The 24,400-nt window shown below is 44.1% G+C and overlaps 1 protein-coding gene across 1 annotated transcript in view; it reads left to right on the top strand.

Annotated features, from left to right (window-relative positions):
- Nucleotides 1–15,322: 15,322 nt before the first annotated feature.
- SPTLC2 (serine palmitoyltransferase long chain base subunit 2) overlaps nucleotides 15,323–24,400 on the top strand; it is a 101,883-nt gene continuing 92,805 nt past the window's right edge. Inside the window, exon 1 of the mRNA XM_053673292.1 lies at nucleotides 15,323–15,574. Coding sequence (XP_053529267.1) covers nucleotides 15,446–15,574 — 129 coding nt within the window. The 5' untranslated portion in view covers nucleotides 15,323–15,445. The remainder of the gene's footprint in view (nucleotides 15,575–24,400) is intronic.

Here is a 24,400-nt window from a genome sequence, read left to right as displayed (position 1 = left end):
CTGCCTTCCAGGACCCAGGCCCACAGCCCCTTCTGTCCCTCCCCCCCCACCCCGTGGGACCAGCCACCAACCCTTCTCCCTCCTTTTCTCCCCACCTTCCTGTCTCAGTCTTCTACTCTGTTTTCCCTAACCAAGGCAACAGACATTAAATAACCCCTTTTTGGTCCATCTGGAGGGCTTAGGCTACTAGACTGCCTTTGTTCCTTTTTTTTTTTTCAGAATGGAAATACAGAATGCTCTTTTTTCTTCCTAAATATGAAAGTAATACGTCTTGTAAAAATAATGCAAACACACAAACGTTTAGAGTGTGAGTCATGCCACAAGGTGTCCACTGTTTTCGGTTTAGTTTGCAGCATTCCAGACATGTGTGTGCAATTTCAGTGCAGAACATGAACTCCAGTCAGATTCCATCGGTCTCCTCTCCTCCTTACAGCTCCTGGCCATGAATTTGAGAGTCAGTTGCTCTTCCTCATCCTTTCTAGCACTTACCTCGTCGGCCTGGCCCCTCCAGGTATCAGAATTTTCATGCTCTCTGTATCTTTCTTTCTTTCTTTTTTTTGGCTGGGTGCCATGAACTTGATGGATGGTGCATGACAAGGCAGGGCCCCTTAAGCCCCTCCCCTCCTCAGGGACACCAAGACCCGATAACCAGCCCGCCATGCTTTGCAACAGCCCTTGGGGGGCAGTTTCCTGCCCTGATTCTCCTGACCAATCTGGAAGACTCTAGTTCTGCACTGGCTCTGACTGAAAATTCCAGGCCTGGCACATTATCCACGTGGCCACGCCCTGGACCATGAGCCCTCTACACTCAACTGAATGCAGGAGCCAAGGTCAGTGAATCTTCCAGAAACCCGTTCTTATCCCAGGGCAATAAAACAATGAATGTGTAACATCACATGGCAACAATGACATAGAAAACTTAACGCTTTTTCTAAAATGGGTGCTGCCAGTCTGACTTTTATATTTATGATAAGTAATAAACTTGATGCTTGGTGATTCGAGTTTAAACCAAGCTTTCGCATTTACTTTTTGAGCACAGTTTGATTAAGTTTTATTTACGGGCAGACCCATGCGACACGCTGGGTTTGCCTGATCAGGGCGTGGAGAGTCCTGCCTCCCCAGAAGCCTCCCTCATCCCCTTCTGGTTCATAATCCCTCCCAAAGAAACCATTTCTCTGACCTCTAACACCAAAGATTGTTTTTGCTGACTTTTAAAAAATTAAGGTGTAGTATCTAACAGTGATAAGGACTCCTCCTAGGTGTACGGTTTGAAGACTGTCATTCGTTGCATGCACCCCTGCGTACCCACCACCCAAATCGAACCGAACCACGTTTCTAGCAGCTCTGAGCTCCCTCCCGCCCTTTCCATCAAGTCCTCCCCAGAAGCAGCCACTCTTCTGGTCCCTGTCCCCCTGGGCTACTTTTGCCACAGGTTCCTTTCGTTTTCCACCAACCCTTTATCTGCCCGCTCACCTGCTCCACGCCGCTGTCTTGCCCCTGCTGAAGCCCCCTTCCCTTCCCCGGGTCAGGGTTCCCACAGCCCTGCACCCCCACTCTCGCCCTCCCGCACCCACGGCCTCGGGTGACGTGCCAGGAGTTCCAGACGGCCCCTCCGCTCCTGATGCCACGGGCTTGTTTGGGTACGAGTATTTTCTGTCCCCCTCCTCCCCCGCCACCCAGATAAGCCAACAACCTCAGGTCACGCAAGCAGCGACTCCCTGGGCAAACCCAGGCTGGAAACAAACTGCCACCCTAAGGCATTTGTGTTTGCGGGGAGGCTGAGTTGGACAGTGTAACTGGAAGTGGCCGCTTCCAGTATCGTGAAATACTGGTATCGTGAAATCACCGGGGGCTGGGCCGCCGCATTGCCGTAGGCCCGCCGCGTCCCGGCCTCGGTCTCCCGTCCAGACCAAGGTGGGTCTGCGTTTCCAAAGGCTATTCCGGACTCCGATGATCCCTGGTTAAATGCCAACGCGGAGGCCACCAGAGCTGTGACTGCCCGGCGGCCCCGAAGTCCCAGGCCCGCTGGGGCTGCCCCCGAGTCTCGCGCGCCCCAGGGGACCCAGAGGAGGCGACGGCGCGGCCCTTGCACCCCGAGCCCCGTCCGCGAAGTGCTCGCACTCGCGGTCGGTACCCTCTCTACTCAGGCGCTTTCTCATCTTTATTGTAAGCTTGGGGGGGGGGGGGTCATTCAATTAGGGTCCTTGAGATTGCCGGGTTATCTTTTAGCATTTCTGACGATTTTTTGGTTAATCCAGATTTCTGTAGTATTTTGCTCTGGTAGACTGTGTTTTGAGTATTCACTGCCTCTCCCTTGGATAGGATTATATTTCCTTGCCTTGTTGACCTTGGGCTTGAGCACGTGATTTGACAATAAAATGTGAGTGGAAGTGATGTTAGTGAGCAATTAACCTTTGTTACATGCCACTGAAGTGTCAAAGTCATTTCTTAAAGCAACATAACCCAACCTGTCTGACCAAGACTTGTGCAAACCAGAAATACTAACTCTGATGCTGAGGCTGATAGCGCAGCAATCTGTAATGATCTCAGTGTATTGAGCACAAGCCTGCAAACCAAAGGGTTGCTGGTTTGATTCCATGTCAGGGCACATGCCTGGGTTTGTGGGCCAGGTCCCCAGATGGGAGCTGTGAGAGGCAACCACGCATTGAGGGTTTCTCTCCCTCCCTTCCCCTCTCTCTAAAAATAAATAAAATCTTTTTAAAAACTCATAAAATAATTATATATAATATAATGCTCTCTGTGTGGTACATAAAATTATAGCTATATATATAACAATAATTGTCATAGACATGGAGACTTATATGTGTGCTTTTTTTGTGTCTCGTTTTCTAAGCGCCCATTGCTGGCCAACCCCTTTCCACCAGATGTATCTTTCCTTGAAACAGATCAATGGCTTCAATCAGGCTCTTGCTCAAGCTCTGCTAACATAGAAGACGTTCTGCCTCTTTAAGATAGTTGTGTATATATCTCAGCTGAAATCCATTATGAGTGAAATATTTTTAAATTACTGCAGCAATAGCCCTGGCCAGTGTGGCTCAGTTGGCTGGAGCATTGTCCTGTGCACCCAAAGGTGGCGGATTCAATTCCTAGTCAGGGCACATACCTAGGTTGCTGGTTCAGTCCCTGGTCAGGGGATGTACCAGAGGCAACCGGTCAATGTTTCTCTCTCACATCATGTCTGTCTGTCTCTCTCTCCCCCAGCCCCACCTAAAATCAGTACCTTTGGTACTGAATGTACCTTTGGGCAAGGATTTAAAAAAAAACATTATTGCAGTAATACATGTACTTGGCCAAAAATAGATACATGCCTGAGTATAATATGATTAGTCAATTCTCCCTTCCCCAAGCCCCACAGAAGTGATTACTCCACAGCAGTAAATCATGTTAGGAGTTTCTTATCTGGGCCAGCTTCGTGGCTGTACCACCTCTGCAGTGACCTGGGCCCCCATGCTTAAAGGACTCTGCACTTGGTGTCATGCTCTGCCATTGCCATCCTGAAATTCTTCATCATTTTTTAACAAGGGAGCTAGCATTTTCATTTTGCACTAGGCTCCCAAATTCTGCACCTGGTCCTGCTTCTTATATATCCTTCTGGAACCATTGGTGTGCATATACAAACATGTGTTTGCTTATTTTTTGTGTTAAAAGCACATTTTTTGTGCTTATTTTTTTTAAAACAAAAAATAAGCAAGCTCACCAACCCCATTTCTTCTTCCTGGGCCAACAGAAAGATTACATTTCCCAGCCTGCCTTGCAACTAAGTTGGAAATCTGTGACATGGACTCTGGCCAAAGGAAGGTGGGCAAAGTGAAATGCACCCCTTCCAGAAGAATTCCCTAACTGGACCTGCCCAGTCTTCTGCACAGGCCTTGTACTCTTTGTATGGCCTCCTATGTTCGCATGGGGATGAAGGGCTCTGAGACAGCACAGCCATGTGACGGGAGGATCCTGGACCCTAAGTTGCTATTTGAAAAGGTACCACTTGGGAGAAGCCCCAGCCCTGTTAGATTGTGATGTTAGTAAAAAATAATCCACTGATTGGTCAGGCTATGGAGACTCTGGGGTTATTTATTACAACAGCTAGTGTCAATGACTGCAAGACACACACAGTGAGATCTTACTATACATGCCTTTTGGTACCTTTAAAAGAACGACCTGTTTTAGAAGTGTTTTCATCATATGCATGTTGAATTTATAGTTTACCTCCTTGTGCATTCTCGGTGGGCCACTCACCACAGCCCTTGAGTAATGACAACCTAATAAGCCTTGTATGTCGAGCGTAGAGCAGGAGAAGGTCTGTGAAACCTCTTAAGCCAGGCCAAGCCCCCAGATCTATTCTTCTTCTCCTGCTCCATGTCACCGTAGGACTGACTCCTACAGACTGCATCTTTCAGGACTTCCTGAGTCAGCTTGCTCCTGCTGCCTTCGCCAGTGGAAGATAAGAGATCAAAAGGCAGAAGAAAGGGAAAGCCCCAAATATTTTCTCCTGCTCTCTCTGCCTTGGGCAGATTCTTCAATGGCTACTGCATCTTTTCTGTGCTTCTGGCTCCTGCTGCGCAGGCCCACCACAGTTCTACTTAAACCAATGGACCCCCATCCCTGGGCTCTGTAACATGATCTCCATCCTCTACCCTTCATTACGGGCTCAATGTCTGTGTCCTCCCCAAATCCATAATGTGACTGTATTTGGAAGAGATAGGGCCTATTTGTGAAGGGAAGCAATTAAGGTTCAATGTGGTCATCAAGATGGGGTCCTGATCCAACAGGATCAGTGCCCTTATCAGCAGAGATGCCAGAGAGCTCCCTTGCTCGCTTACTCCTGCACAAAGGTCATCTGAGATGACAGCCGCCTTGGCCAAGGAAAGAGGTCTCGGAATGAAACCTACCTTGCTGGCATCTTGATCTTGGACCTCCCAGCCTCCAGAACTGTGTGAAATAAATTTCTGTTGTTTAAGCCACCCACTCTGTGATATTTTGTTACAGCAGTCCGAACAGACTCAGACACTTTTCTATCACGAGTTCTTTGCATTAAGCTCCCTCTGTTTCAAGTACTTGGGATGATTTCTCCTTTCTTGACAGGGAAATGATGTACTATACCAATCTTAGAGACATTACATGGACTAGGCTACATCCATCTTCAGTCTCTGGCAATACAGTGAGCTGCGTGAGAAGTGCACCATCAAACCAGACTGACCCGAGTTTGAATCCTGACCCCACCCACTTCCTTACTCAGTCATCATAGTATGACATTAGTCTCAGTAAGCCTTAGTTTCTGCAAGGGGGATAAAAATCCTACCATCTTTTCTACAGAGAAAATAATGCTTGAAATGTCTTTAGCATAGGGCCGGGCACAGAGACAGTGTTCAGTTAAGTATTAGCTAATATCGTAGGTGGAAGGACAGGGTGCGGTGGGAAGCCGGCGTTGTCATCGGTCACCACCTGACTGCTGGTATCATTTACTTAGAGCAGTAAATGACTAGGTGTGGCCGTGTACCAACAAAACTTTATTTATGGATACCAACATTTGAATGTCATATAACTTTCACCTGTCACAAAACATTCTTCCTCTTCTGGTTACTTTTAACCATTTAAAAATGTAACAAAAGAAAAACATTCTCAGCTCTCAGAAACAGAGAGCCGGCAGTATCTGGCCTGCGGGCCGTTCTTTTCTGTTGGCTTTTACTCAAGCTCCTGTGCTCTTTCAGTTGTGGTTGCCTTCTTTTTTCCACGCTGAGTGACACCGGAAAAGTCACTTAGCCTTTATGGGCCTCAGGGTATTGTTATAAATTAAATAATTAATTTATTTTCAGTTTTATTGAGAGATAATCGACACGCAACACTGTATCGGTTTAAGATACGCAGTACAAAGACTTGACATGCATATACTGTGAACTGATTACCATGGTCATTCTCGCTGATGTCCATCTCAGCCTCGAGTCTGCACTGGTAACCCTGGAGGAGCAATAGGCGAGAGTTTTTTAAAACCAGCCCTTCGATGAAGATGGGGCAGGAGAGCACTGTTGGTTTTGTGTTGTTATTGTTTGTGATCTCTTTTATTTGTCTGGGCCTCCAGTAAAATTTTATTTAAACAAAAATTTCCCTGTCTTACAATTTAGTTTCAGAGATTACTAATTGGTCCAGTGGTTCCAAACCCTTTTTCCTGGTTTCCTTAGCCTTTACTGACACAGCATAAATCCATCGGTAACATTTCAAAGGTAGAGCTGAAATGTTGTACAAGTTTCTTTCCTCCCTGAGTACCCCCTTATTAGACAATCAATGCATTTGTTTATGTCTTGGACCCTTTCTTCTAATTACAAGTTTCCGTTCGTTCGGGTATTAAAGAAATATTTGTTGAGTTCCTTCAGTGTGCAGAGCACCATACAGGACGTTCTGCAGAGAACAACACTGACGTGATCCCTCCAGGAGGAGCGATGCAAGGCTCGTGCACAGGGGCCGAGTGCTGTTTGGAGGCCCTAATACGTGGGAATGCAGAGAAAGTGGGGGAGGGAGGGAGGGTTAGAGCCAAATCAACCCCAGCTTCTGTGTTCCCAGAATTGTCCAACAGTTACTCCAAAGTCCCTGCTATCTTGCCTCCCTGACTTCCTTCCGGTGCTTTCTCTAAACATGTCCTTTAGTTTCTGGGCCTAGCGCCTTTGCCAGCTCATCCTTTCCACCCCTGACTCTTCTTCCCAGCATACAAGGGAGAAGGAAAAGAGCATGGAAATGACACCCTTCTCCCCTGCTCATTCCCAGCCACCGCTCCCCCCCCCCCCGAGAATTGCCCCCTGCTCCACCCCTGGCCTCCATCAGATCATGGCCCTTATTGGTGGCCCTGTGTAGGAACCTAGTGACCCTCCGGACAATGGGCTGGCGACCACACGATGTCCTTATCTCTTCAGGTCTAAGACTGACCCCAATCTGTTTAAGTGAACTTTTCTAAAGAGAAAAGTTGTTTATTATCCACTCACAAAAACTACAGAGTAAAGTTGCTGCCAGCAATTGTCAGGAAACACACACAAATTCTAAGCACACTCAAGTATCTGGGACTTCAGCCTAAAATAATCGGAACTCCTGCCTTTCACTTTTTTATTTTTATTTTTTTGGCATAGTGACAGGAGGGTTAGAGTGACATCTAAACTATACTCTCTACTTTCTCTGTGACAATTTTTCTCTTTCTAGTGTCACTACTTCTTTATTTTTTCTTTACCCACTTCTTTTCCACACTCATTCAAGCAAAGTCCTTAGGAGATTGATTTTTACTTCTTCTCTGAAGAATTTCTAGGCTGCTCCCCGGGAAAATGTTTACATCTCTCGGCTTCTCTATCTGTTGTTGGAACCTGTTCATCTATCCAGGTTACCTGGCCCCTTCCCACCCGCTCACTCCCTAACATACTTAACCTGATTTTTTGGTCACTTCCCTTCTTCCTCACTCAATATGGTAGTCACCTAGGAGTATCTTTTTAGCCTGTGCCTCCCCTTTCTCTGAGAATTTCACACTCACACCCTGGGTGAGCCCTCAGCAACCATGTTTGAGATGCGACCTTTCCCCCATGGTGTTAATTGGGCCAGGGATGTACACAAGTAACCTGACACCTGCGTCAAGCCTATTTCCTCTTCTTGACTTTGGAACTGGTCTGTTACATGCAAGAAATGCAAACAGGACGGAGGCTGATAAGAGAATAATTGCCTAGGGGTGTGCCAGCTTTCCAGTTCCAGGTTGCTGACCTTTGAGAGTAGCTGCTCTTAGTTAGGTTCCTTAATATTCACTCTGAAGGTTGTGTCAGTCTGTTTGAGTTAAGATGTATTTGACTGCAAGTAAGAGATGAACTTAAAGGATAGGGGCTTAAACCATTAAAATATGTTGTTGTTTCCTTCAGAAGTCTGGAGGCCAGCAGAGCAGGGTGTGTTCAATTCAGCTGTGTCACTGAAGACCCAGGCTCTCTGCATCTTTTGTCTATGCCTCTCGATATGTTGACTTTTCACTCTGTGCTTGTTGCTTCATGGTCTCAGTAAGGTTATCATGGCTCCAGGCATCACATCCTCACACCATTGCATCAGGAAGGAAGAAAGGGAGCAGATAGGACAGAGGTTTTAATTTTTGTTAATAAGGAAAAATCTGCCCCAGCTGGTGTGGCTCAGTGCTTGACTGCCAGCCTGTGAATCAAAGGGTCGCTGGTTTGGTTCCTGATCTAGGGCACATACCTGGGTTGTGAGGTCCCTGGTAGGGGGCTCATGAGAGGCAACCTCACACTGATGTTTCTCTCCCTCTTTTTCTCTGTCCCTTCCCCTCTATAAACAAACAAACAAACATACAAATAAATAAAATCTTTTTAAAAAATAAAAGAAAAATCCTTTCTCAGTCTCCACAGTAGACTTTCTCTTATATCTTATGGCTAGAACTGTGTCCCATATTTACTCTACTTGCAAGAGGGTTCAGAAGAGTGAGTGCCTAGCAAAAGAGAATTGGATTGCCATGATTAGCTTAGACCAATTACGATTCATGGGGCTGTTGAAAAACCATTTCCCACCCCCTTGAATTGTCTGGGTACTCTTGTTGAAAATGAATTGATTATAAATATTAAGGTTTATTTCTGGATTCTAAATTCTATCTTATTGATCTATAGGCCTACCCTTATGCTAGCCTACTGTCTTGATGACTGCAACTGTACAGTAAGTTTTGAAGTCCGGAAGTGTGAGTCCTCTAACTTTGTTCTTCTTCATCAGCATTGTTTTAACTCTTCTGGGCCCTTTGCACTTCCTACAAATGTTAGGATTACCTTCAAAACAGGCAGCAGAGATTTGAGTAGAAGTTACATGAGCCTATAGATCACTTTGGGAAGTGTTGCCATCTTGACACTATTCAGTCTTTTCACAGTAAGGAGTACAGTTGATAGGCTTAAGTGATTAATGCACGTGGAAAGCCGTTGTTCCAGGAACTGGAACGCCTGACCTACTGGCCTCCAGGAGGTCGACAAGCACCTCAACCTTTGTGCCCCAGGGGGTCTGCAAGATGGTATCTGAGCCCTGATGTTCCAGGGAGGGAATTTTCATGATGCAGATAAGGAACTGTTGATCGGGCCCTGACCACTGTGGCTCAGTGGGTTGGGCATCATCCTGAAAAACAAAAGATGACCAGTGCAATTCCTGGTCAGAGCACGTGCTTGGGCTGTGGGCCAAGTCCCTGGTTGGGGGCACCCAAGAGGCAACCAATCAATGTTTCTCTCTTTCTCCCTCTCTTGCCCCCTCTAAAAATAAATAAATTAATTTTTTTAAAAAGAATTGTTCATCAGTAGATAAAGAAATATGAGGAAAATCACCACCCAACTGCAGCTCTTATTTCAATAACCTTTTCCCAAACCCCTTACCTACGTTTTTCTTCCTGTAAAAACGTCAGCTTGAGACGAGATGTCACAATGGTGTTTAGGGTACATAATGTGCCGTCCTCTGAGATCACCAGCATCTGAATAAAGCGACCATAAACATTCAATCCTTGTCTCTGCTTATTGGTTCTGGTAGTGACAGGCAGCACAAACACCAACTTTTCTGGTTTCACATCCAGGTTTAAATGGCTCTCCTAGACACTGGGCTCCAAAAATTACTGGCTTTGTGGGGGTGGTACAGGATAGAAAAAAATATGAGAAAAACTCCAGAAATGTTGAAGCTTGGGGGAAGAGCTGTAAAAAGCCATTTTATAGGAAGTTAAATGATTTTGTCCAAGAATATGTAGCATTGCCAAGTAAATATAAAGAGAGTGATGGGGAAGACAGCAAAAGGGCTTACAATGAAGTGTAAAAGAAATGGCAGCCTCACCTTAAACCTATTCTGTTTAAATGTGCAAATCCCATCATCACTCCATAGAATGCATATACCACATTGCCTTCTTATTTGTCATTTTGAAAGTATTTCTTATTGAGCTATACTTTACATATAGTGTGATTCAATTTGTGTAATTTAAAAGGGAATGCACAACATATTCAGAGCTGGTGTGGCTGGCTCTGACATCTTTGTCATCGTTAATGCCTCTTAAAGAGTAAATTCTCATTCTGTAGAGATGGCATTGCTATTTCTTTTATACAACTACATACACAGAGGATATGATTAATTGCCTTAGGATGATGATTTGGTGAAGATGAAGATGATAAGTTATCAATCACACTAATAAGTTTAAGTAAACATAAATTTGGGGTCAATTTTGGAGGTTGGATTTGAGGAGGAGGGAGTCTTAAGCTAGAATTTCTTACAACATCTTCCAAAAGTGTTGCGAATCTCCTAGGCACTCCTACCTCTTGCTTCTTGTTATCATTGTAATATTCAACATAAGCAGTATAATGGACATCTGTTGTTTATCCCTGCCTAGTACCCCTTTTTTGGTAACAGCACACATCTCTTCCACTTGGAAGATCATTGGTCTCCCATTTTTTGAGCCTGTGGCTCAGAACTGGCAGAATGGGTGGGCACAAGATTCAGGCCTGACCAATCAATTCAAAATTTGCCTGAGGCATGTGACCTGAGATGGGCCAATGGAAACTCAGCTAGGACTCTTCCTGGGACTCTAGAAAAGAGGCACTCCTTCAGCTGAGATTTTAAAGCTGTTTGACTGTTTGACTGCAAGCTTGCCAGACATGGGCCAAATTTACCATCACATGCTGACCTCCTAACTAGGAATGAGCCCAACTTATTGGGACACCGGACCAAGGATGGTGACAGATTTTTGATGACATGGTTTGAGCACCTAGATCCAGTTAGATCTACCCCTAGTCTTTCTGGTATGTAAGCCAATAAATCTCTATGCTTAATTCAATTTGAATTCAGTTTCAAAACTTGCAAGTCAAAGAGTCTTGACTAATACCATCACCAACATAATTGTTATCTGCAGCACCACCCCTTCTCCTCCTTCCTGGAGCCAGAAGTAAAAGTCCACTTCCTGAAGCAGAGCCTCAGATGATTGCAACAGTCAGCCCGTGAGTACCCACAGGAAGTCCAGGGTGGCAGTGTGGGGCATGGCAGTTGAGTAGGAGGCTCTGAGGTACTTCTGGGGCACAGGAAACAAGAGGGCAGAGACCTACCATTAAGAAACAGGTTCTAGCTGCCTATCCCTGGAGCACTGATCTGTTTTATCTCCAAGCTCCTATTGCAAATGCCTTGTTAGACACAGATTAAAATCACTCTAGTGGATGCTCAACAGGCACTCTGAGCCAATCAGAAACCATCATTCCTCTTGAAGCTTCCTATCTGAATGCAATCATGCCTTTAAAAGGGCCCCAGGCCTTGCAATGATAGTACAATTTTAAACTCTGGTCCCTAGGCTCATTCAGTTTTGCAGATGCAAATATTACCACTGAAAATGGCCCAAAAATGGGATCCAAGATTTTCCAGCAAAAGTAGGGCCAGAAACCCAAGGAGAGAAGAGGTCGACTCTTTTATTTATTGTATTAGATTAGGAGTAATGAAAAGGGAAATAACAGATCCCTTTCTTCTAAATCAAGACTGTCGCTCCATGAGAACAAATACCATGTTTTGGTTTGTTTTCCTTATCCTTGTAATTTGTAGTACCTAATATGATGCCCAAAATGAATGAGGCATGAAAGATTTGGAAAGGGAAGACGAGATGATGCTCTCAGAGTCAGGATCAGATGACTCTGAGTTGTTCAGCCCCGGGTTTTGTATAGAAGCAGATTGCCTCTAAATCTGCTATCTTAACAGATAATGTGAACTTTGGTTATCGTCTGTCCAATGTCTGTTCCCTTTTTCTATGAGGTCCACAATTTCCTTTTGGGAAAATGCTCTCCTCATTTTATGTCCTCTTTTTGGGAGGGTGAATCCTGGTAAGCACCTCCCACATGAAAGGTGAAGAAACCATATCCTTTTTCTGTTTGTCCCACCTCCTCTCTGTCATTCTGATCATCTCTCCTAGGACTTTGACTCTTGGACAAGCAGCTCAAGGATGGAAGGGCTGGCTGGAGCTCATTTATTTTGGTATTGAGCTCACCAGCCTATTTCTGCCACAAACCCTCACTGAGGTCCTTACTACCTTTTCCAGCCTGGTCCCTCAGCTAGCAACCAGGTCCAGGCTGCTACTAACCTTTCAATGAATTCCCTTGTGTGTGAGTCAGCCAGCATTGCATGCAACCAAAACCCTGTCTGATGGTGCAGGTGAGCTGCTCCTCCAGCTAAGTGGTGCTGGTCAAGCATTAGACATCTTACCCTAAACTGGGCCAATCAGATTTCTCTTTTTCTGGGTCTTTACAAGTCTGATCTAGAAAATATGAAAGCTGTAGGTTGCTGAGAGCTAAGCCTCAGAAGTAAGTTGATGCTAGGAGAAAGGTCTATGATTTTCATTGGTGAGGTTTGAGATTTTTTTTTCTGGGTTCCAATATTACCTGTCTGGAGGAGAGTTCCAATAAATTTGCCTTTTTAAAAATTAAGTTTTCTATTATCGGCTTATGTTATCATCAACCAAAAGATCCTTAATTAACACAGGCTCCATGTGATAGAAGGCTCCTTGGAGTCAGGTCCAGGTTTTCCTTTATTCACCCATTTATTTTTTTCATCATTTATTGGGCACTTTCTAGGTGCTGCAAACCCGTAAATGAATTTGACAATTCCCAGAACTCAAGGAGCCTGCTCTCTGTCTAGCTGGGGTACAGATGTATTCATTGTCATTTATTCACTTACTACATAATTCATTTATTTAACTAATAACAGCCAACACTTACTGAATATTATGTGACAGGCCCGGGTACTAAATATTTTTCTCACTTAATTTTCATAACTCTATTAGGTATGTACTATCTTCTAGATGAAGGAACTGAGTCACAGAGAAGTTAGGCAGCTTTGCCAAAGTCACAGGTTTCTAAGTGCTGGAGTTGGGTCTCCAATCCTGCCCAACTACAGAGATCTGGTTTCTCACCACTCTGTAACCTCCCTTTCAAAAGAAAATCCCAAAGCACTGTGACGTGTGCTTGCATGGGGGTGTATAAAGTTCACAGAGAAGAAAGTAAATAATTTTGTGGGGAGGTTGGAGTTCAAGAAGGGTTTCACAGTTGAGAAGGTTTGAGCAATCTTGGAGGAAGAGAAGAGTTGTAGCCCTGGTGCCTCGCACAGTACTTTGCATGTGAACTCCATTGAAGGATGACCAGGCTGCTTGCACATCTGGAAGGAGTTGTTTTTCTGCTTACATGGAGGATGGGGTATTTCCTGCTGCCTTCTGAGACACCCCTTTTGGGATTTAGCAATGGCATACAAGGTCATCATATCATTTGTGTAGTGTATCATCGATGCTCACAAAAAATATTGACTTCCTAAGATTGGTGAGGAAACCAAGGCTAATGTTGCATGACTTGTCCCAGACAACACATGGTGAGTAAGTGGAAGAACCAGACAAGGACCTAGTATCCTGCCCTCCAGAGGGAGGGATTGGCTAACAAGATTCCTCTAAACTAGTCATGCTCCTGTACTCTTAGTCTCCAAGTTAAGGCTTTGCTCTTTACAGCCGTTACGCCTGAGCTTCTGAAGGTTCTCTCTCCCAGGAACATCCTCCTCTTCCTTCCCATTTCTAGCTTTCTAAATCCTGATCATCCTTCAGGATTAAGCTCATTCCACATCTTCCTCTCAAGTCTTTTCCAAATTCATTCAGCCTACTACCTAGGCTGAATTTTAATTTTAATTAAAATCCCTTAGCCATATTTCCAACCAGATTTCTGCCTTGAAAGCTTCTTATGTAGAAAGACTAGACTCACCACTGCCTCTTACTGTTTACTACGTACACATCTTTTCTCCCACCAGCATGTGAGGCACAGACTATATGCTTCTTTTTTTCGCTTCATACATTTATTGCAAATTTTGGTTCTTTGGGATCATGTTGTTTGTTGGCTCAAAGAGGTATGTGCTCTGCCCACCTGCTGTTAGATTGCCCAGTTCCCAAATCATGCAACATTGCTAACTTGTCAGACCCCCTTTCTAAAGCTCCTGGTGAGGGGGAAGAGTGCCGGGGCTCTCATAGGCACATTCAGCAACTAATGATGACCAACACTTGATAATGTTTACTAATTACCAGGTTGTCTACAAAATATACTACAGGTATTAACTCATTAAATCCTCAAGATGTCTATTATCCACTCTGAACAGATGAGGACATATAGAGGTCGCTCTGTTATTAAGTGGTGCAGCCAGTATTCAAACCCAGCCTGACTTGAGTCCATACCCTTAACTATGACATTAAATTCTTTATGGGTAACCAAAAGTCTCTTGCTATAATGTATATCCACTTCTTTTCTTTCTAACCCCTGTAGGAAGATAGAATTAAAGGGATAAGAAAATAATACAGTATTTATTATGCTCCTAGCGTGGCCGGGTATTATTATGATAGGTGCACGATGCTTTATTAAAATAATTATTGCAATGAGCCTATGAAGCAGGAAGTGTTAACTCCATTTTAAAGAATGAGACTCCAAAAGTTGTTAAATATTCAAGGTTTAGTGTATGGCTATTGGTGGAGTAGGAAGGAGACCAGGTTTCCTGACTTCCAAGGAAGTACTCTTTAATAAAGGAAATTGAACAGAAAATACTGATAGGGACAGGGCGAAGGGCAGAGGCATCTGAATTATTACTTAGGAAATTGTGTTTATGTGTTGTAAGGTATATGACTGTCTAACCACTATGCTGTACACCTGAAACTAATACAAACTAATATTGAATGTAAACTTAACTGAAAAATGAATTTAAAACTATGAAAAAAATGTTGACAGGTAAAGGAAAAAAGAAATATGTTAACGTATACTGAATAATGAATGGTGAGACAATGTCAGAAAAGCTATTCCATGAACACCCATAGAAGATTTAGTTAAGTAAATTAAGGAGTCTTGTTTTGGCCTGTGATTAAAATCGAGAATTTACCCAGAGGCAAGGGAGAGGGGGCGCCACCTGTCTAGGAGAACCGAAGAACCCGCTCTAGAGACGGGCTCCGCCCTCTGTTTTTTCCTCACATTCTTATTGGCTACTTTTTCCTGGCCCCTTGTTCAGTGTGGACCATTAAGCATCCAAGCCTTTCCCACGACCCGACTAGGACCTCCAATCGGGTGCCAGGTCCACGAGTCCCTCCAAAAGCCCTGGACACCGGTGAAACTCATTACTCTCGCCCGTGACTGGCCAGGCAGCAGCATGGGGTCCGCCTCCTCCTCCTCCAGATTGGTCAGCGGTCCATAGGCTCAAGACCCTCCTGCCCGCCCCCCGCCCGGTCCACCCGTGGGCGGCCGGGCTGCTGCGGGAGTGGGCCCCGCCCCCATGTGACGCCCGGGAATTGGCGACACCGTGCAGCCATTTCCGGTTTCGGGGAGGTGGGTGGGGTGCGGAGCGGGACTTGGAGCCGCGGCTGCTGCCTGAGCCGCCGCCTACAGAGTATCTTGCGCCTGGTGCTGCCTGGACCATGCGGCCGGAGCCCGGAGGCTGCTGCTGCCGTCGCCCGGTGCGGGCAAACGGCTGCGTGGCGAACGGGGAAGTGCGGAATGGGTACGTGAGGAGCAGCGCTGCCGCCTCTGCCGCCGCAGCTGGCCAGGTACGGTGGGACCAGGCGGCCGGGCCGGGGCTGTGGGCCGGACCCCGGAGATGGCGCGCCCTTGCGGAGCCGGCCGGGCTGGGGGAGATCGCGGTGACCGCCAGCCCCGCAGGCGTCCGGCGCGGCTCAGGTGTGCTGGCGGTGGCGTCCCGGTGTTGACCGGGCCTGCCGCGAGCCGGAACCTCAAGGGCGGCACAGGGGCTCCCCCCGTCTCCCCGCGCCTGAGGTCTCTTTCTCTCCTGCGCCCCGAGGTTTGGGCTGTGCTCGAAACCTGGGTACTTTGCTCTACCCGTTCTGGCCAGATACGCGGGATGTCCTCCACTGGAGGCAGGGCGTGACTCCCGGGACCCAGGAGGACCCCCTCGGGGCTCTTGATTCTCTCAAGGTCCCTTTCTCATGCCCTCGAGATGGTTGCTTCCTTTTTGAATCCTGAAGCTGTCCGAGGAAAACCGTCTTGGGGTCCTCAGGAGGCAGAGAAAATGAGCGGGAGATGCTCGGCGGAAACGTAGTTAGACGCTTCCTACCACATACCTCCCCCTTCCCAAGCAGGACGTGCTTCCTCAGGTCTGGACGCGAACCCGGCCCGGTGCCTCCGAAGCAGTACGTCCCCAGCCCGTGGGGGAGACCCCGTCCCGGCTCCAGGTGGAGTTCGTTGTCCCTTTGACTCTTTGAGCAAGAGTTCTGTCACCCAAGGGGATTGTTTAACCTGGGGGTGACTTGTGGTGAGTCTGTACTAATTAGCCAAGGCTGAATCACCAGCCAGGTCCAGGCAGTTCTGAAATATTTCTAGAAGTTCTTAGTTCAAGACAGTAATTATTAACCTTCCATTTCTCTGGACTGACATAGTTTGCCGAAACGTATTTTTAAAGACAAACTGGTTGAAAGGATGCTAGATCGGTGTTGCTGGAAGAGAGTGTTGTGATGTTTGCAGTCGACGTTAATATTTACAAACCTCGTTCAGATATGAAGGAAAACTCCGCCCCCTCCCCCCAATAGTAGTCTGTCCGCTGGACTAGGCTTGTGACTGTTGTGATTTAGCTAGGCTTTCAGGTAAATGTCTGGCCGTCTGCTCCCCCAGTCAGTAGATATTATAGATAGGCCTGTTGCTGTTTGGTGCGAAACAAAAAATAAAGCTTTTCTCCAAGTCATGTTGAGAGAATAAGACTGTACGAGTTGAAGGGAAGTACTTCCAAGAGACTTGCCCTTCCCAGAAGTTCTGAGGCCTGAGGCAATATAATATACAAATTCAGTAGATTCGTTTTCATTTTTAAAGAAATAACTGTGAGAGAGGAAATACTAAGAATGGGCTCATTATAAGCAGTGGAAGGAATCGTTTTCTAGCAGTGGACACGGCTAGTACAACAAACTCGTGGAATGGAGTGGAACGGGGAAACCTAACAGGGAGGGGTCAGAAAATCCACTTCAGGTGAGTGAGTGGTCTATTTAAAAGGGGGAGAGAAATTGAGAGAAAGGTGCCCACGTTTCTGACTTGCTTTGTCTTTAAGGGCTCTTTTCACTTAATACAGAGGAGTTAGGTTCTGATTTAGCAGTAAATCACACTCCTCCCTCCCTTAATCCCTAACAATTTAGCATCAGTAAACATAATGTTTCTTCAGAAATTGCCGAGTAATATGGTGAAGAAATATCAAGTTGCTAAAATGAAACTTAAAAATCTGTATGACTCAAACATCGGCTAACTTCTCCTGATATGTTTTAGGGAAAATTTTTACTCCAGGACTGTGTTGACATTTGGAAGAATGGTCTAGTGGAAGGGCCTAAAGGATGTTCAGGGCTGCTAAACAGTGCATGAGGAATATTGTCTGTGAGGGGTTTTTTTTCTTTTCTTTTAAACGAAAGAGAGATTTTTGGTAACTTATGACAGCAAGAGTATCTCTAAAATATTTCTTAAAGCTGTTTCTGCTTTGCCCTGGTCAGATGGTTCAGTTGCTGGAGTGTCATCCAGGACATCAAAGGGTTGTGGGTTCAACTCCCGGTCAGGGGCTCATTCTGGGTTCGGACGCATGTGGAAAGCAACCGATTGATGTCTGTGTCTCTGCGTCTCCTTCTTTCCTCTTTCTCTTTAAAAAAAAAAAATCAGTAAACTTGTCTTTTGGGTGAGGATTTTTTAAAGAAGTTGTTTCTGTTTTAATGAAAGTGATATGGTAGCGCCCCAGCCCTGGTTTCTTCTTTGTCGTTTCTGGGTGATATGCTTGCCATAAAAATACGTATAAGATGTTAAGTGCATAGGTTTGGGTTCTACTTTTACTAAAATAGTAGTTTAGATTATGACATGGTTTTTTACCCCAAGATATTTCAATATAATTTCCTCACATATTTCAACATTCGTCTTTTATGAACAGGAGAGAAGTTAGAAACTGCTAAGGTTTCTTCACGCTCTTCAGAGTCTGTGTCTATGTTCGTAGAGCTGCGTGAACAAATGTCTGCCATCGGACGGTGGGGTTACATCCTGCCAACTCCGGTCGGTCCGAGGTCAGGCGCGCATTGAGCGCTTCCCTAGGAGCACCAGGCATTTGCCCCGGTGGTCACGTGCCTGGCTGGGAGCTGTGGGTCGCTGCCGCTGCCCAGCATCGCAGGAGTATCTTAACCGCACCTCGCTAGCGAGGGAAAAAGTCAATTCAAAATCTAAAGCACGGTTTCTACTGAATGCGATTCACTATCACGTGATCATCAAGTCGGAAAATCATTAAGCGGAACTGCTTTAAATTGGGGACTGTGTGTATATGCTGCCGCTTTGTCGAACTCAGGTTTAGAGTCCGATTAAATAGATCTGACGGTAGATTGGGCCTGTGAAACAATCAGACATTACTGTTTGGTTTTGTTTTCCTTTTTGTTGTTGTGATAAAACACACATAACAAAATTTACCATCCTAAACATTTTTGTGTATAGTTCAGTGGTGTTAAATGTATGCGTATTTGTGCAGCTGCCACTACCATCCATCCTCGTAATTCTTTCATCTTGCGAAACTGAAACTCCGTACCCAGTAAACAGTGACTCCCTGTTCCCCTCTTCCTCCAGCCCCTGGTAACTGCCTTCCTACTTTCTGTCTCTATCCATTTGACTGCTGTAAGTACCTCAAGTAAGTGGAATAGTGCATTGTTTGTCTTTTGTGATGGGCTTATGGCCTGTATCATAATGTCCTTGTGGTTCATCCATGTAGTAGCACGTATCAGAATTCTCTTCCTATTTAAGAATGAATACTGTTCTGTCATATATACATACATACCACATTTGCTTAGCCATTCATCTGTTAGTGGCCACTCGGATTACTCCCTCGTGTTAGTAACTGTGAATAATGCTGCTACGAACATGGTTGTGCAGGTAGATCTCTTTGGAGTTTCTGTTTTCATTTCCCAGAAATGGAATTGTTGGAATGTGGTAGTTTAATTTTTGGAGGAAATGCCACAATATTTTCCACAGTGGCTGTAGCTGTGAGATAATAGGAGTATGTATCTATAGTTCCAGGCCCAGAATTCCTAAAATCTCTGTGATTTCCTGAGTAATAAGAGTATTAAGAGCATGTTTTGTTTTTGTATTTGGTCTTTGACCCTGACTCCTGTCCACAGAGCACCTAAATCTCTTGGAGCCTTCTGAGTGTTCTGTCCTATGAGGTCACTCTTGATGGGTCCAAGATAGGGGCTGGTCCCCAGAAAGACCAAGCCATGATTAGAAGCTTGGGACTCTCAGCCTTACCTCCTGTTTTCCAGAGTGGGGAGAGGGGCTGCTAATGGAGTTAAGTCTCCTCCATTAAAATCCCAAAGGTATGGGGTTGGGAGAACTTGTGGGTTGCTGAACACGCAGAGGTGCTGGGAGGGTGGTACACACCTTCCACACACCATGCCCTGTGCATCTCTTCACACTACATGTTCACCTGTATCTTGCATTGTGTCTTTTTATAATCAACTGGTAAACAGTCAGTAAACAGTTTTCCTGAGTTCTGTGAGTTAATCAGACTGGAAGAGTGGGTCGTGGGAACCTCTGATTTGTAGCTGAGCGTGAGAAGCACAGTTGAGAATCTAGGCTTGTGATTGGCATCTGACGTTGGGGCTTGAGGGGGGGGATAGGTAGTCTTGTGGGACTTGAGCCCTTAACTTGTGGGATGCGACGATATCTCCTGGTAAACAGCATTAGAACTGAGTTCATTGTAGGGCACTGAGCTGTTGTTGAAGTATCACTGGATGGCGTGGAAACACACACACCTCCCTCCCCAGTCTGGTGTCACAAGTGGTGTGTGTGTGTGGTGGTGGAGTGAATAAAGGAGAAACGTCACAGGAGTGTTGGGTGTTAGGCTTTCCTGGTAACCATCCTCATGGGTGTAGACATTGCTGGGTTTTTTGTTTTTGTCTTTTTAACTTCAGGGGGGACATCCATGTGAGAGAAGCATCAGTGAGTTGCCTCCCGTAATGTCCCAACTAGGGACTGAACCCGCAACCTAGGTGTACCCCGACCTGGGACCAAACCCTTTCAGTTTATGGGATGACGCTCCAATTGAGTCATACTGGCCAAGGGTGTTACTGGTTTTTTATGATGTCAGTAGACACGGTTTTCACAAGGAGGAGTAGCAATAAAGCAGTATTTTTTTTCTCCCTGCCATTCAAAAAATGAGAAGAGGGTCTACCTTTATTGGATGTAAAGGGTGCCATTTAGTATTAGGGAATCTTTGAAAGAATTAGAATTGGGGGCTTTTGTAGAATTAGAGCTGGAAGGAACCTTTAGGGAGTTATGTAATTCAGTCCCTTTATCTCTTTGTAGGACTTTATTAAAATGAATCTTGATAGATGATTCCATCCTATTTTTAAAGACTTCTAGAGGATTTGCAGGAAATTTTCTTATCAGCATGTTACAGTATTTGGTGATCTTAATTTTCAAGAGTTTGGGTTTTTTTTTAAAGGTCCTTGTTAACAGCACTTTTTTTTAGATCTTTAATTTCTTTATAGAACTTGTGAAATGTGGATACACATTTTACCTTTCTTATTAGTTAATAAGTATAGAAGGGAAAAATTATCTGCTTTTGAGACAGTTTTTGACCTTTCTTCTCTTTCATACTGCTTTACTAGACAGGTGCTTTAACCAGCGAAGCCACAGAGCAAGCCTCTTTAGTACTAGTTTTAAAAAAAAAAGATTTTATTTATTTATTTTTAGAGAGAGGGGAAGGGGGGGAGAAAGAATGGGAGAGAAACTGGTTCATCCTGTCGCCTCTGGCATGTACCCCAACCGGGACCTGTGGTGACCCAGGTGTGTATCCTGACCAGGAATTGCACCAGTGACCTTTCATGGTGACCCTTTGCTCTGCAGGACATCGCTCAACCAACTGAGCCACGCCAGTCAGGGCTTCTTTGGTAGTACCTTTAATGAGATATTAGAAAGATGACAACCTTCTAGCCACCAGAATAAATAAGATTCTATCTTAAGGAGAAATTGGGGTACAGATTATGTTCTTTAAATATTAAGCCAGAAGAAGTAGGAGGGACAAAGCGCTGGCCCTGCTCCTTATACAGTACTTTCAGTTGCAAATGAGCGTAGGTAACGAAGGTTGGTTTGTTAAATAGCTACTAGCTTTTGTTTCCAGTGAGCAGAAACAGTAACTCAGAGAGGTAGTTATGGGACAGGAACAGGAGGAGTAGCTAGAATGTCCAGTATACCCGTTCAGGTTTCACAGGCCCTGAAATACAAAAGACCTGAAGGCTTTGCAGAACTGTTGTAACTGTTCACAACTTGTCGGACTGGATTTTTGTTTCAAATGCTTTTGTTCCAACAGGAAGAACATTTCAGTTCTTACTAGCTGGATCTGAAAGATTCCAGAGTCATTTGAGATACTCAGGAATTCTCTAGTAAAAATTCTTGGGAAATGAGATCAATATTTAACATGTAAATCACTGTATTAAAATAGTTCTCAGAACTTGGATATTCAGGGAAGACAAACTTGCCCACATTTTAAGGTTGGCCTAGCTGTCCTAGGAATGTCATGGTGCTTTGAGCAAGATAACTGGTTGACATTCAGTTAGACTCAGTTTTGGAAAAGAGCAGCAGTGTTTGCTGGCAGACTAGGCAGTTGAGCAGGATGGGTAGAGACTGTGTTTGCATTCTGAGTGGCTGTGCCATCTTTGATTAAATACCTGGTTTGTGGCCTCAAAAGTCAGTTTTCTTGTGAAAAGCTTCTCAGAAGGTTTCTATAATGTAATTTGTATTCATGACCAATTAAGCAAGTAAGCCTTTTCCTCTTGACCCATTTAATCTCAGGAAATTTAGTTTACGTTGTCTTTAAGCCTACCTTCAAGACCCATTATGAACATTAAGTGGGTATTTTTTCCTTTTGTTTTAAAATTATTTTGGCTTCTGACTATAGAATAATACATGGATACTGTAGGGCCCTAGAGGGTTGGGATAACCTTGTGTTGGGGGTTCATTTTTTAATATCATTAGTGGTGAACAAGTCTGCTTTTTGATCATTTCTACACACAGTGAAATAAGCGTGTAACCCAGTAGAAAAAATGGGCAAAAGGTAGGAACTGAAAACTCACAGAAAAATAAACTTGACTGGGAAATAAATATATGGATGTGCTCATTCTCATTAGTTCTTGAGTCGTGGCAACTTAACAATGAGACACGGTTTTTATCTTTTACAGTTCGAAAGCTATGAGAGTACTGACTGTTCGCAGTGGTTTAGCAATGGGAGCTTGTATATGGGCACTTTTAGTAAAAATTGGCGCAGTCGCTTTGGAGGACAATTTGGCAGTTTCTAGAAAAGCTAAAATATGAATATTTATAATGATTATCCTGCTAAGTATTTAGGTAGATATGAGAGCAGAGGTTTTCCAACCCTTTATTTTAGCCCACACCAAGAAATAACATTTTATGTCACAATCCAATGCATATATAATGTGTGTATATTTTATGTACCTTATATATTTCTTACCTATATACACATATAACTGAAACAAAAGTTTCATAAATCACTTGAGTGGTGAACACACAATATGATATACAGATGATGTATTATAGAATTATACACCTGAAACCCATATAATTTTATTAACTAATGTCACTGCAATAAACTCTGTAAAGATAAAAAAAATTATGGTCTGCTGAATAATGCCCCTTCCCCAAGATGACCACATCCTGATTACTAGAATATGTGAATATTACCTTATATAGCCAAAGGCTTTGTAGATACCAGTAAATTCAGGTTCTGGTGATGAAGATTATCCAGATAGATCCTAAAAGTAATCACACATAACCTTCTAAGAGGAAGGTAGCAAGAGATTTGACTACTCAGTGAAATTCTTTAACCGAAAGTTTAAAGTAACCTGATCACAAACACTATAATAAATTGATATTAGGAACCACTGATTGGCTATAACCCATAGTTTGAATTGAATGCTATTAGTTTACTAGGGCTGCCGTTACAAAGTACCACAGACTTCGTGGCCTAAACAACAGAAGTGTGTTTTCTCATAGTAACGGAGACTATCTGAGATAAGGTTTAGGCAAGGTTGGTTTCTTTTGATGCCTTGCTCCTTGGCTCGTAGATGACCTTTTTTTCCCCCCTGTATCTTTCTCTCTGTGGCCATATTTCTATGTCCATTCTTATAAGGACACCAGTCATTGGATTAGGACCTATGCCAATGACCTCATTTTAACTTAATTATCTCTTTAATGGCCCTATCTCCAAAAAATATGTATTTTGAGGTATTGAGGTTAGGACTTCAACATATGAATTTTGGGAGTCAGTTCAGCCAGTAACACAATTTCCTCAAGAAACTCTGCTCATGGGCACAGGTGAGATGTTGAAGAATGCTTACTGTAAAAATATAATTTAAAAAATCGGAAATAACCTAACTGTCCATTAGTAGGAGAATAGCAAAAAAAAAAAAATCAACATGTCGGGAAAACTGTAATAGCATAATCAATAAAAATACTTAAAAATAAAAAAATAAACAGTATGGCATAGTCATCAGTGAAATGCTACACATCAGTGAAAAGATGAATTGATCTATATTATGAATTTGGGTTAATCCCAGATACATACTGTTAAGATACAAAATGATAGGTCTTTTTTTTTTGGGTTGTTTTTTCTGTGGGGGGGGTTGGTTTGGAGGCAGAAGGATTAAAATCATGCAGAAAAATATAACGTTGTTTATGGCTATGTATTTATGCAGTGAAGATTTTTAAAAAAATTCATGGTAATGATAAACACCAAATGAGGGTAGCTTTTATACCTCTAGGGAAGAAGAGAAATAGCACTTCCCTAGGGCAGACTTTTTAAATTTTATTTTTAATTGGTTTTTTTTTTTTAGAGAGATCGATTTGTTGTTCCACTTATTTATACATTCATTGGTTGCTTCTTGTATGTGCCCTGACTGGCGATCGAACTTTTAACCTTAGAGCATCAGGATGATGCTCTAACCAACTGAGCTACCTGGCCAGAGCCCCCAGGGCAAATTTCTTTTTTTGATTTTTTATTTTAGTGCATTTTAGTGAGAGGGGAAGCGGGGAGAAAGCGGGGAAGAGAAACATGGATGTGAGAGAGAAACATCAGTTGATTGCCTTCTGCTTTCTCCAAGCACCCCAATGGGGCAGAGCACAGACCCCTCAACCCTGGCATGTGCTCTGACCAGCAAATGAACCAGTGACCTTTTAGTTTGCAGGACGATGCCCAACCAATTGAGCCGCATCGACTAAGGCCAGGGCAAACTTCTTATCAGGATTGGGGAACTTCTTAAACATAAGTCATATCATGACACTCTCCTGTAGCCTTCCTGTCATTGACAACAAAATTACAAGGTGTCTGTCAGCTTATGAGACTC

This window comes from Artibeus jamaicensis, unplaced genomic scaffold (genome assembly GCF_021234435.1).
Source record: "Artibeus jamaicensis isolate MK-2021 breed Jamaican fruit bat unplaced genomic scaffold, CSHL_Jam_final contig_851, whole genome shotgun sequence".
Lineage (NCBI taxonomy): Eukaryota > Metazoa > Chordata > Mammalia > Chiroptera > Phyllostomidae > Artibeus > Artibeus jamaicensis.
The sequence above is the reverse complement of the archived record's forward strand: the minus strand, read 5'-3'. Positions and strand labels throughout refer to the sequence as shown.